The 14187-nt window shown below is 44.6% G+C and overlaps 1 protein-coding gene and 1 long non-coding RNA gene across 3 annotated transcripts; one reads left to right on the top strand and one right to left on the bottom strand.

The window, feature by feature from the left end:
• Positions 1-99: 99 nt before the first annotated feature.
• LOC132073572 (uncharacterized) lies at positions 100-6011 on the bottom strand. 2 transcript variants are annotated; one of them, XR_009418506.1, is made up of 3 exons: positions 5634-6011; positions 4778-4889; positions 100-2156 (listed from the first exon to the last, which is right to left on the bottom strand). It is a non-coding gene; the product is annotated as an uncharacterized LOC132073572 (long non-coding RNA). The 2 variants fall into 2 exon arrangements; XR_009418505.1 differs by lacking the exon at positions 4778-4889.
• A 1286-nt stretch (positions 6012-7297) lies between these two features.
• LOC132073571 (E3 ubiquitin-protein ligase RNF113A-like) lies at positions 7298-8266 on the top strand. Its single transcript, XM_059472678.1, has one exon. The coding sequence runs from the start codon at positions 7298-7300 to the stop codon at positions 8264-8266; it is 969 nt and encodes a 322-aa protein (XP_059328661.1).
• The last annotated feature ends 5921 nt before the right edge of the window (positions 8267-14187 follow it).

The following is a 14187-nucleotide window of genomic DNA, read 5'->3' as shown; positions in this document are numbered from 1 at the left end:
ATGGAACGAGAGGCAGCTGAGACTCTGCTGAGGGAAACCTCAGCTTGAGCTGTCACCAGATCCACTGCAAACTAGTTGAGTAAGACTCCTTAAGACCAGTTTAGAGCTAAGAAGGGCATCATTTATTCAGGTTACAGGGGTGATAACTGCTAACTTTGTGTGCACACAAGATTTTACAGCTGTGTTGCTTGCACATTACAATTTGGATGTGTTACATGCATGTTACCATTTGGCCATTACCATAAAACCTCCCCAGGTTCCCAAACTCAGTCCTTGCTTTGGCTATTGCTGCATTCCTGAGCCAGATGTCTTCCCCTTCTTTTCCAGTTGTCCTTTCTGAAAGAGCAGATTTTGCATGCTTTATTTCTCAGCTGAATGTTCACAGGCACAGGAGAAATGGAGTGAAGCCTCATGGCACCAACTCCCCCCTTTGAACCTCCTCTGCTTTGGCAAGATGATTTGGTAAGTTTCAATTCAATTTCTATCTACAATCGTACATATTCTTGCAAGACCACAAATGAGTGTTTTGTAAACATGATCAATAACAAGACCAATAATTACTACAATTACAACTAGAATTACAAGGGTTTCCAGTATTTTAGCCAGCCATCCCCCTATTCCTTGGGGAATTTTACTGAACCCGTTAGTTTCCGAGTCCTTGTGGATAGCATTGCTGTCTTCAGCAACTTGCCACATTTTGTTAAGTTGTTTTTGGAGATCTTTTATGTTTGGGATGTGTACACAACAGTGTTCTCTGTCCAGTTTTAAATATCCACAAAGCCCTTGTTCTTTGGCCAGCAATAAATCTAAGACCAATGCTTGTTCAATGTTTGCTTATTTATAATTTGAAGTCCCCTTTCGGTAGCTTGAGATTGTTAGATAATCTAACTTGGCAAGTAAAGAAACTAAGTTCTGGTTTTCAGAGCCATGGTTCCTTGTAAGAGAAAACTCAGCAGGGCCCATTCAAACATTGTGGAAGCTGAAGATCCTGTCCATTCATGGGTCCTGCTTTACTCTACCCCAATACTGGGCTTTTATGGGGCTTCTTTCCCACGCTGGGCATAAGGTCAGTAATCCTAAGGTAACTTGTCAGGTGTGGGGCCAAAAAGTGGTCCGGTGGATAAATATCCTCTGGGGTACCCGAACAGTGTAACCTGGGGAAGGAAATTTCAGGGACCTGACACAATTTAAGGGTTGGATACTAAAGTTTAGAACTAATTTGGCCATCTAGCCTGTGCTGCTGGACTGACTTTCATTGTTTTATTCTTCTCCATACTTCTATTGACCTTTACTGGGGTGATTCATAGGTGTGATTTCCCAATCTAGGCACCATACTGCCTCCCCTAAGTGCTCCCATTGTCCTTTTAAGGGCTTTGTCCAGGTGTGAGGATTGCTTCAGAGAGCTTGACACTCTGGCAAGTCTGAGACATTTTGGGATGTTTCATAATTTTTAACATAAATTTATCAGCCTGGCTGCTTGGCCTCCAGAGGCTACTACAGCAAATCCTAAAAAATGGTGGATGAGACTGTGGGACCCTGTTGGACACTCCTCACCCCTTTGCCTTATTTTCATCCAAGCTGTCAGACCTTTAAGAATACAATCTCTTTGTCACCTGCATCTCTGCTTCTCATCCAGCTAGTGGGTGACATTTGCCTTTGCTATCACCTTGGTCAGATTGTTATATTGAATCACCATTGACAGATATATAAAGGTAATTCCCCAAGGAATGTGTTCCCCTGCTGAATGGGGCAGAGAGGGAGGCAGGCTCCAATGCTGGACAGATTGCACATTTTACCAAACCCCTGGGTTAAAGTCAATATTCAATTTTCTTCAACACCCCCACCTAAAGATAATGTGATTCCCATAAGTTTTAGATGTCACTGTACATTTCACTGCTCATTTACAAATGTCTTCAGGATTTTCAGCTTCAGGGGTCTGGTGTTTTCCACTGGTCATTCTGAGTCAGGAGCCCTCTTAATTCAGGTATAATATATACAAGGAGTTAATTCCTTTCACTTTCACAGCTGTTCTTGTAGTCCACAGAACCAGGTAAGGTCCTTTCCATGCTCCTGAAGTGGCTCCAATTTCTGGGTCGTGATGTGTATGTGATCCCCAGGCTGGAATGAATGAACTGGGGTGTCCAGGGCAACAGGTTCTGAGGGAATAATAAACCTTTTTAGCCCGTTCAAGGATTTCCCTAATGAAATTAATTATTGATCCATTTCCTGACTTCTAGTCTCTGTCTTGGACCCAGGGAAGGTTGCAACAGAATACAGACCCCCAAATATCAACTCATATGGACTCACCTTCAGGTTAGTTTGGGGCTGTACTCTAACTTGTTACAAGGCTAGTGATAACACCCGTGGCCATCTCAAGAAAGTTTCCTGACATATTTTGTTGATTTGTCTTTTTAGGGTTTGATTCATGTACTCAGGTCTTCCACTGGACTGCAGTCTCCATGGAGTGTGTACATCCCAGTTTATACCCAACTCCTACTAAGCTGCTGAAGCACTTCAGATACAAAGTGGGGTTCCCTATCAGGTGACATCCCTGTAGGCACACCAAACTGGGTATGACCTCTTTGTGGAGCACCTTAGTGACTTCCCTGGCCTTGTTGGTGCAGCAGTAGAAATTTTTATTGGATGGCCAGAAGCTATCTACCAACACTAGGAGATACCTGTCTCCTTGTTGGTGTGGCAGCTCAGAAAAATCAGTTTGTAATCCTCTGGATTGTTTCCTCTTTTAGTGATCCCTGGAGGAGGTCCTTTTGAATTCAAACAATTATTTTGACGTAGTGGGCATTTTTCTGTAATAGACCTGACAATTTTTGTCTTATGAGCACTCAGTATCTGGGTCTGCAGACTGGTCACCATAGCATCAATTCCTTACTGAGTCTGCTGGTGTTTGTCCTTTACAATTTGTAACATCAGTTGTGATGGAATGATGACCTGGTTATTGGGAGTAACCAGTCACACATCCTCTTTATTCTGGGCTTTTAGGTAAGCAGCTAATTTTAAATCTGCCTGACTATACCCAGGGCTACCTTCTGGAAGTGAAATGGTTTTCTCAGGTATTAATGTCTCAGGTATTAATGCTAGGATGCCTCGTTGTGCAACCTCTCAAGCAGCTTTACCTGCAAGTCTATTTATTTCCCTCACAAATTTGGGAATCCCCACACTGGTGTGCCCTGCAGTGTAGCATGGCCACTTTGGGCAGTTGGATAGCATCAAGGAGGAACAGTATTTCTTGTTTTTATTTAATTGGAGAGCCATGTGCTGTTAATAGGCCTCTTTCCCTCCATATACCCCCATGGGCATGGCCAGTGCTAAATGCAAATTTCAAATTGGTCCATATGTTTGCTCTTTTTCCTGCTGCCACTCCCAAGGCTCTCTGCAGTGCTGTGGGTTCTGCCCTTTGTGCTGAGCTGTCCATGGGCAGCAGTGCAGCTTCTATTATTTAGGTTGATGCATTTTCTGCATAGCTGGCTTTTCACCTTCTTGCACAAGGCTGCTTCTGTCTGAGAAGAACTCTGCTGGATCTCCATTTTGTGCCTTTTGTAGGTCTGGCCAATCAGCACAAACCTTCTCAATTTTCTGTAAGCAGTCATGGGTCAGTGGCTCTTCTCCTTGCATTGGGGTGTTCAGGAATTGGACTGGGCTTACTGCTGTGGTTCCTTTAATTTCCACATCCTCTTGCTCCAGTAGAACAGTTTGATGCTTCAGCATTTGACTCAGGGAAAGCCAATGCCCCCCTTTTGTCCTGATGCAGCATTCAAACTGTGCACTAATGTCTTCAGTCCCAAATTCCTGGCCTCTTGGATGAGAATAGTCTCAGCTGTGGCTAACAGGCACTAGGGCCACCCACGGCTGACTTTTTCTACTTGTTTCCAAACATGCCCCATGTTTGAAAGTCTCCTACCTTCTGAGACCTTGAAGTCTCCTACCTTCTGAGCCAGAGCTCCAAGGGTGAGGGGCTGCTCTTCATGCACAAAAAATTCAAAGGGTTTGTTAAGTCTGGAAGTCCTAAGTCAGGTGCAGACATCAGGGCCGGCTTTAGGTTACAGAATGCATGTTCACCATCAGGAGTCCTAATCAGAGGTCCTTCCAAGGCCTCCTTTAAAAGCTCATATGATGGTTTTACCAAAATTCTGCAATTTGAGACCCACAATCTGCATCATGCAGTCACACCTGAGGATGCTGATAAATCTTGGGCAGTCCCAGGTTGGAGTACATGGCACATGGCTTCTTCTCTGTCCATTCCCAACCTCCGCTGTTCTGGTACTGACTCAAATCCTAGGCAGGTAACTTGCTGCCTCATGATTTAAGTTTTTTCCTGAGACACTTGGTAACCTTCTTGGCCTAGGAAATTTAGAGCATTCACAGTCAATTCCATATATGTTTCATTAGGTTCAGTTGCTAGTAAGAGATCATCAGCATACTGCAGGACCAACAATTCTGGGTTCTCTTTTTTTCCAGACCTGTAATTATTTTGCCAGCTGGTTCCCCAAAATCATTGCACTGTTTTATATCCTTGCAGTAACACAGTCCAGGTAAACTGAGTCTTCTGACCAGTTTGGGGGTTTTCCCATTCAAAGGCAAAAATGCCCTGTCTTTGCTTATCAAGAGGTATGCAAAAGAAGGCATCTTTCAAATCTATCATTTTAAACCACCAGTGATTTTTCCCTGAAATTTTCTATTAGCCTCTGGATTTCCCTGATTTTAAAGGATGCAATTTCTGCCTTACCAGTCTTGATCCATTTTTTAGGGAAACACTTACAGGCTGAGCTTGTTGGGAATAGCCTGGAGCTCCACTGGCTCAAACCAGGGATGTTACTGTATTTTCTCCTGCTTCTGGGTATTCCTCCAGAATTGTCTGGTTCTGGTGTTCCCTGCAACATAAAAGTCCTTCCTTTGATGGCTTTAGTCTCAGGTACCAATAATTGATTTTTCCATCTTTACATACAATCTGAGCCTCCAATTTACTTAACAGGTTTCATCCTAAAAGAGGAGCGAGACACTCAGGCATATATAAAAATCAGTGTATTATCCACTGTTTTCTGAATTTAATGGGGTTAAAGAATGTTCATTTTTCCACTTCTCCTGTTGCACCAACAACATTTGCAGTTTCTTGGCTTATTTTTCCCTGGTTTGTATTTAATACCAAGTAAGTGGGCAGAGTGTCTATTAAAAAGCCAATTTTCCACTTCCTCAGCTTTATTGTAACCAGGGATTCAGTTGTGGATTCTGTCCCTGGTCCCCTTCATCCCTGAAGCAGGGGTAGGTCTGTTCCCTCTGTCCCCATCTGCCTCTGGGGACCTTCCTGTTACCAATGCCCAAACCATCTACAATCTGCACATTGATTCACTCCTGGGGACTCAAATCCCTCTGTTGACAAATGGAGGGAGTGCCCACATGGAACAGAAAAAGGGGTGAATAAATGCTAGATATTTAACTGTCGTCCCCCCCCCCCCACCAATAGAACAAAACACCCAAAATTCTATAGAAAGAAAAAAACCCACAACAGGTGGCAACATGGTAGGACAAGGTTTTTAGGGGTGTTTTCCTGTCTCAAGGAAAAAAACCCTAAAAAACAAGGGGTTCATGCAGAAGCTTGACCAAAATCAGATGGGAACCTGGTGAGTCCCTGGCGTTGGTCTCCTCTTCACAGCAGCTGAAGCAGGTGAATTTGGTGTCCTTTCTCCTGCTGGCTCAGATGTTCTGAGGTCAGGGGCTGAGATGGAGCAGCCTTCTCTGGCCAGTTCTTCTCCCACTGGTCATTCTCTCTGATCTCAGACCAAAACCAAACTGTACAATTCACTTTGAGGAAAGCTACCAAGTGATCACTGCCACAGCCTCTCCAAGGACAGGGAAAGGGAAAAAACTTCTTGCCTGAGCTAACAGAAACCAAGCAAAAAAGAAAAAAAGAATGCAGTCTACACAGTACCACAGATGCCTGGAGAGTGATGCTTTGAAAAAACCCAAGGAAGAGGGGCTCAACCTCCCACCCCCCACCAGAGCCTTAAAGGTACAGCAACCATTTTGGGCATAAAGCAGATGATCAGGGAATAAATTATAATCATTAAATCACCCAAGATGCTGGTTACTTTCAAACCAGCACAAGCATAAAAAAATGAAGTTACTTGAGTAGGAATAACAATATGGGATTTTTGCAAGTGTTGCTTGTATTTGGATGTAAAAGGAATAGGCATTTTAAACATGCATTGGTGGCCTATTCCAGACAATATGGGATACCACTGCCTTAGCAGAAATCAAGCTAGAAAAGCTTAACGCTGTAAATGGAAAGGAATACACACCTGTATTTGGGGAATATTTGGACTGCAGTTCCAGAAAAGTTCTCAAAAGGATAGCTGGCTACTCCAGCTTGCTGCCTACATGGTTCTGATCACCACTGTTAGTAGTAGTTGGGTACTAGGTAACTTCAGTTTCATTAGTGATTGCTGTGTTTTTGATGTCTTATAAGTTTCTTTTTACAGACTGCTATAAGTTTGTTGCTGGAAAATTTTACTGAAAGTTGCTCCCCACTGACCTTTTCCTCTTTCCCTGGATATAGTTCATGGGGATCTCCCTGAAACCTGGTTGGTGGGAGGGATAAGGGTGAAAATCTGGGATATGTAAATTTAGTTGGGTTGTGGTGGTACCTGGATCTGTAAGGGTATGGCTCTGAAAAGCAAGGCAGCCTTAGTTGAACTCATAAACCTTATGAGTCCAACAAGTATGAAAAAATAGTTTTGTAAAATTGTCTAACATTCCAGAATGCTGAACCTCACCAAAAAAGAGGTGTTATACTGAGTGTCTCAGGTTACAATGTATTATATCACCTTCTTTATTAGCTGTTAAAAGCAGGTGGAGCAGTGTTCTTTATCTCTTCCAGGACTCATCCCTGATAACTCCCTCTGGGGGTTATCTTCTGCTAATGGGCCATTAAGTGTCCCTGCATGGCTGATAAAATTCCATCATCCCATTGTGAGATGCTCCACCCAGGGGGAGGAGCCCAGCATTCCAAACTGGATATAATCTGAGCTGTGGAACACCACAGGCAGCTTCACCTACTGTACTCCCAGAGGAGAAGAACCACAAAGCCACTCCTGGACCTTCAGAGAAAGACCAGACCCTTCACCAGGATCCCTGCTCCACCAGAACCACACCTGTCACTGCAGGAGGACTGCAGCCACCATTTAATTGGATTGCTGCCACCACTCTGACCCACAGGGTGCCAGGTTATACCCTGACTCAGTTCAAGCCTTTTCTGCCTTTATTTTCTAACCAGCAGCACCTGATGGCAGAGGAGAGCAGTGTGTGCAGCTTTGTGTTCAAGAAGCGGGTCCGAGCTGCGGGAGGTGGCCGGCGAAAACGTCCCAGCAGTGAGCAGGACAGCAGTGGGGAGGAGGGCAGCACCGTGGTGAGGAAGAAGCTGCCCAGGGACACCCCCAACCCCATGATCCAGAGGACCAGGCACTGCATGAGGGAGAGGCCGGAGTATGCACAGAGCAGCAGTGAGGATGAGGATCCTGCCAAGGAGATCAGGGTCACCTACAAATCGACCAGGTCAGCAAAACCTGCTGGCCCAGAAGACATGGGGGCGACAGCAGGGTATGAACTGGATACAGAGAAGGACAAAGATGCCCAGGCCATCTTTGAGCGCAGCCAAAGAATCCGGGAGGAGCTGAGAGGAAAGGAAGACGATAAAATTTACCGTGGTATTAGCAATTACCAGAAGTACATGAAGCCCAAGGACACATCGATGGGAAATGCCTCCTCAAGAATGGTCAGGAAAGGCCCCATCTGTGCTCCGGAGCACCTGCGGGCCACGGTGCGCTGGGACTACCAGCCTGACATCTGCAAGGACTACAAAGAGACCGGGTTCTGTGGCTTTGGGGACAGCTGCAAGTTCCTGCACGACCGCTCGGACTACAAGAACGGCTGGCAGCTGGAACGGGAGCTGGACGAGCGCCGCTACGGCACCAGCGACGATGAGAACTACGAGGTGAGCAGTGGTGAGGAGGACATGCCCTTCAAGTGCTTCATCTGCAGAGGTTCCTTCAAGAACCCTGTGGTCACCAGGTGTGGGCACTACTTCTGTGAGAGCTGTGCCCTGCAGCACTACCGCAAATCCCAGCGCTGCTACGTCTGCGGGAAGCAAACCAGCGGCGTCTTCAACCCTGCAAGAGAGCTCATGGCAAAATTGGTAAAACACAAAGGGCAGGAAGAGGAGCAGCAGTCAGACCATGAAGAGGATCCAGAGTAGCAGAACATGTTCTGTACATAACTGAATAAAGCTTTTGTAGGAGGAAAGAAACCCAAAAAACAGAATGCTGGATGGGTGTATACCCCCCATGTAAGTTTTGGGTGTTCTCATGTTTTTCCATTGCCTTCAACATGACCTAGTGAGACAGAGTGAAAATCCCCCCCGAGTAAAATTCCATTTTGAATCAGGTAAAGTGTCTAGGAGAGGTGAAAAGTCTATAAGGCCAAAGCTGAAGGGAACACTGCAGGACAGGGATAGTGAGGAGACAGAAAAAGAAAACCAGAAACGGTTATAAGGCCAATCTGCCCTGGCCTAGGAATTCTTTTGATAAAGAGGAACTGGTGATAAATGTCACACGGAATGAATATGTATGAACCTATTGTGAAACTGTATGCATATGTATTTGGAAGGGGAGATAAAAGGAGATCTGAAGTTCTCAGAGGCACGCATGCGTTTTTGAGGACAGCAATCTCCGCATGCGTCCAGCGCTGTAATAAACATACCAAGCTTTACAACTTTTACAAAATTGTGGGGTTTCTTCTTTTCTCTGCGAAACACTAGCATGCTGACAGTTTGTCAGATGCAGAATGTTGTCAACAATGGCAGGACAATCTACTCATCACCCTACTTGAACCCCAAGACTCAAACATTTGAGAAACACCAATAGGAGAAGGATGTTTGTTTTTTAATTGAGATGGTTTTGAGTTGAATAGTTTCTTGTTTGTAGTGTTGAGTTGTAATTTGTAGATATATTTGGGATATGAGGGACTTTAAGGATTTTATCTATTTAAAGACATGGGTCACAAACCCAAACTAAGACAAACTGTTTATTATGTTGTTTTTTCTGACAGTTCTAAAGTTGAATTTTTTCTTGTTTGTAATGTTAAGTTTTAATTTGTAATTCCTGCAGCATGCTATCCTGAAAGATTGTATTGCTGGAGATTTGACAGCTCCTGGATGATACATGGGATGCATCCCTGCCTAGGTGGGCTGGGCTTGTCCACTTGGGTGGAAAACCTTATTTGACCTGGGCTTATCATCAGTGACATCATGCTGGCTTTGTCATCCTGTTAGTCACATTGCAGCTGATCTGAAACCCAACCATCCTAGAAGAAAACAGCTCCCTGGGTGAACAAGGATAAGGCTGGATTCAAATCTACACAGGGACCCTCAGCCAATGTCATTCAGCCCTAAATGCAGATGTGTCATTAGCCAGAGAGCTGGATGGTGCTGAGACTTCAATGAATCACATGTGTAAGCTTGGGCAATTTGCAGCTCCTATAAAGGAGCTGTGAGAATAAACTTGAGGCTGTTTTTCACAAGAACCTTTGAGAGTTGTGTCGTTTGTGTGTCTCTGATGAACGACCCCGCCATAACACTGTCTGCAAAGGGCCCTGCAGAGGATGGCAAAGAATACTTTGCCCTTTTTAAACAGAGAAAGGGGGAACTGTCACAGCCACAGCTGGCCTGTGGGCTGTACAGATAAACTGGCCATAGCAGACCTTAACTTGTCCAGCCTAGCTGTTATAGAGTAGAAGTAAATGAGTCTCCAGGATAAGACAATCATAGGCTGGATTTGAACTCAAACAGAGACCCCAACCAATCTCATTCAAGCCTCAATACAGACTGCTAAGTCTGCAGTGAGGCCAGTGAGCTGGATGGTGTTAAGACGTTGGCCTATCAGATGTGTAAGCACAGGAATTTTGAACCCTCTATAAAAGAATTATTGAGAATTTACTGATATTATTTGTAAGTTTAGCAAATTGGCATAATTGACAAGAATCCCCTGTTAGAAGTATAGTTACTGAAGTAATTCCCCCTCTTGGTTTGGCCCCCTACTGAAGCCTCCCATTTGCTTCTAGCTCCACATTGTTTATATCTAAATACATGGGAAAGTAAAATGGCTTTTGTTCACTGAAAAAGCAAGATTAGAATAGGATTCCAGGAATGTGTTTATCTAACAAAATACTGGAATTAGCTGAAGAAACTATATAACTATACAGTAATAGTCTACAGAGCTACAAATATATGAAAAACATATAAAAAGCAAAAATCTTTTGGCATCAATAACAAAATTGTATAATGAAAAAAATTACAAGTGATGGCTAATTTGCTACCGTCTATTAAATATATGTCTGAAGTTATATAAGTGAATATCAAAAGTGGATTTGAGTCTTTGAGCCAGGTTAAAAGTATAAAATTGTTGTCATTGAGTAAGAAATGACACAGACTCACCAGAGGGTTGGTTTGCATGAAGGATGTGTTTACTACAGATCCTGTTTTATACATTGTTCCAATACAGATAGACCTGTCTGGTCAATTAATCAGTACATTCCACCTGACTGGATAATTTATGAGACACTTTTCTAATAAACAATCTTTGAGAAAAACAAGAAAACAGAGAGTCAAAAAACACCACCTACAGGTTATGATAAGCTATCATTATTTATCTTCTACACCCCAAAGTCTCACAAGCCAATTCTGGGAAAACTTATCTGGTTTTCTCGCTCTCTGACCAGCCTGTGACATCCACAGGTCCCCCTTTTTGTTTAAATCCTCTGCAGGGTCCTTTGCAGAAAGGAGAACAAACAGAGCTGCAGAGGTTCCTGTAGCAGTTGCTAGTTATCAATCAGAACCTCAACTGGACAACGATTTAAAATGGTCAGAGAGATTGGATCTTGTGATTCCCTCTTACAAGAAATAAACTATTAATCCTAAAATCAGCTACTTATTCTAATACAATATCAATACTAAGTCTAATAATATAGTAACAACTAATCATTAATTTGTTGAAAGAACTGACAGTCTTAGCCTGTCAACAGTCCTTTCTGGAAACAAAGAAAGGATGGAATGTTCACTCCCCATTCATGGAGGGGCCATCTGATTGATGGTTGACATCTTGATCATCACTCTGAGGTTGCCTGTTGGCCACATTCTGTCTTTGGTGTCACAAATCAGGGTAGACATGCCTCACAGGTACCCATCAAACTCCAGTATCTGTGGAAACACTTGCATAGCCATGGCCCCAGGTGTCATACAATGGGGACAGTTCTTTGTCAGTTAGTCCCAAGTAAGGACACAATCAGCTGATGACACCCATCAATTTATGGGCATCATTCAAGATCTTAATAGAATCCGAGAATTGCACCTCCTGATGCTGAATAGTTCTGTGAAGAATTTTGACTCCCAGATATTTGAAAGGAGGGTGCTGCTGAACCTTCTCTGGGGCCACCTGCAGCCCACAAGAATGCACATCAGTGAACAGCTGAGGCTGTACCCTCAACAACTCATCCTGGGGGATGCTGCCACCAGGATGCTGTCCATGGAATGATAACAAATGCGTGAGGAAACTGCTTGTGGACTCCAGACAAGGCCTGAGCAACATACCACTGACAGATAGTCAGGCTATTGTGACAGCAAAACCTGTGGCAAAACCTTCCATTTGAGACAGAGTGGAAATTCTCTAGAGTAGAAATCCATTTTGATTTAGGTGAAATGTACATCTTTGAGTTCAGTCTGTAGTTTGAAGCCTGTAGTCTGTAGCCTGACTGCAAGGCCTAGACTCAGGGATTCAGTGAAGGACAGAGATAAGTGGGGGGAGACAGAGGATGATAAAGAGAGACAGAAACTGCTGTGAAAGCAGGTCATTCCTTTATCAGAAAGGAATCCAAATATCATGCGAAATTCATAAAAATGAATATGTGTGAACCTATTGTGAAACTGTATGCATATATATTTGACAGGGGAATAGAAAGAGACCTGAAGTTCCCAGAGGTACGCATGCCTTTTAAGGAGAGTAATCTCCACATGCGTCCGGCGCTGTAATAATAAACATACTGGCTTTACAACTTTCACAGAGTTGTGGAGTTTTTCGCTATCTCTGCAAAACACATTATATCTCTGCACAGGTTCAGCATTGCTGACTGAAGACACTGTGAAGGCAAACTTTGGTTTGTCATCAGGATGCAAAGGAATTGTGAAAAAAAATTTCTTCAAATCAATGATCAAGATGTCCCATCCAGCAGGGAGCATGGTGGGTGTGGGCATACCAGGCTGCACTGCCCCCATGCTTTCTGTCACTGCATTAATTTTTCAGAGGTCCTGTCCCAGCTTCCATTTCCCAGATTTTTTCTTTATCACAAAGACAGGAGTATTCCAGTGACTAGTAGAAGGCTCAATGTGTCCTTGTTGCAGTTGCTCCTGAACCAGTTCACAAAGGGCATCCATTTTTCTTTTGTCTGGTGCCACTGATGAACCCAAATGGGTTTGTCCACCAGCCACTGTAAAGGCAGTGTAGGATATCTTCTGCCCTTCAATGCAGTGTCCCCAGTTAAAAATCCATCCCACTTCTGGCTGCTAGTACATCCTGCTCCCAAAGAGTGATTGGAGCTGCAGTGACATAGGGCTGAACTGTGGCTGTCTGCCCATTCACATTACTGATCAGCACAGAGTGTTGGCTCACCAAGGTATGTGCCACATCCCCCAGCCCTCCAATGGCCAAACCTATGGGAGCCAAAGGCCACATAAGAGGCCATACAAAGAGGGAGACAACTGTCACATCCGCCCCGGTGTTGAGCAAACCTTGGAGATGGATCTGAGGTGGCCAGGCACCCAGTAGAATCAGGGTACATGTCATCTGTGGTGGCTGAGCAGAAACATCTGCAGAGCAGAAGACTTGTGGCAGCCCATGGATTCAAAGCCACCATTCCCATGAGACTGCTGGCGAATCCTGGGGATGCATGACTAAAAAGGCACAAGTTGAGCAATCTGAGTCCCTGCTGGAATAGTGACGGGGGATGTGCATGAAAACCGTAGCACAAATTTGGCCTGAAAAGTCAGAGTCAATGACTCCTGGGTGCAAAAAGATTCCTTAGTGGGTGACACTAGATCTTCTCACAAGCAGTGCACCCAGTCCTTGTCCCAAAGGTCTGAACACATCCAAAGAAAAATTATATTCACTACAGGATTCTAAAAGAACTGTGTTGGTGGTATGTGCATCCACACCGGCGGAGCCCTGGGTGATGCCTCCGAGCTGGCTGGGCAGGTCTGAGCCAGCACCATGCCCTGAGGAATCACTTGTGTCAGGGCACAGTTCCCCTGTGCTCATTGTCCTGTTCCTGGGTCTGCCAAAGGCTGGCCATTGGCATGAAATTTAGCCTTGCATTGCTCAGCAAAATGACCTGGCCTTAGGCATCTAGCGCACAAGAAGGAGGCACCTGGCCATGATGGACTGCATGTTCCTTGTCCTCCCTTGCCCTTATTTTTGCTCTTCTGTTGTCCACCCCCCAAGGGTATCTGGCCTGGCTGTAAGGGAGCCATCAGAGCAGGCACTGTGTGGCCTACAGACCCTACCCAGGCACATGCATTGACCATGTCTACTAGTGATGGGATGCCTGGAAGAGTAGCTATGATCCTCTTGCACTGACTGTTTGCATTGCACTGGGCTAACTGCTTGCATAATGTCTCCCTTAGGGCATCATCCTCAATCTGCTTCTCAAGGGCATCAGCAAGCTTCTGGACAAATGGCAGAAAACGTTCATCTTCTCCCTGAGTTATTGCTGCAAATGCTGGCCCAGGGGAGGCCAATTCAATAGTTCTTAACAATGCACGAAATCCTGCCCTTTGACTCTGCTCAAGAACAGCAGAGTCCCATGTAGCCTCAAAATTAGGACTGGAAAAGACCTGTTCTCCGAGGAGAACATCCACCCCCACCTGGAACCTAGGATCTTGCTGAGGCAAATACCTGTTGCCTGCTGCAGCCTTTTCAGCAGACTCCCTCCAGTACTTCAAAAAAATACCAAATAGTACAGGCTCGAACAGTACCTGAGCTATTTTTCTAATATCAGATGGAAAAAGCAGGCCTGAGTTTAGCACTCTGAGAGTCTGCAAAACTTGTGCAGAGCCAAGGCCATATTCTTCAA

Source organism: Ammospiza nelsoni, chromosome 5 (assembly GCF_027579445.1).
Source record: "Ammospiza nelsoni isolate bAmmNel1 chromosome 5, bAmmNel1.pri, whole genome shotgun sequence".
NCBI classification, from domain to species: Eukaryota; Metazoa; Chordata; class Aves; order Passeriformes; family Passerellidae; genus Ammospiza; species Ammospiza nelsoni.
This window is presented reverse-complemented; position numbering and strand designations above follow the sequence as displayed.

Bases quoted from the DNA above. Each gene is read 5' to 3' on its own strand.
- LOC132073571 (XM_059472678.1), top strand. From the start codon at position 7,298: ATGGCAGAGGAGAGCAGTGTGTGCAGCTTTGTGTTCAAGAAGCGGGTC.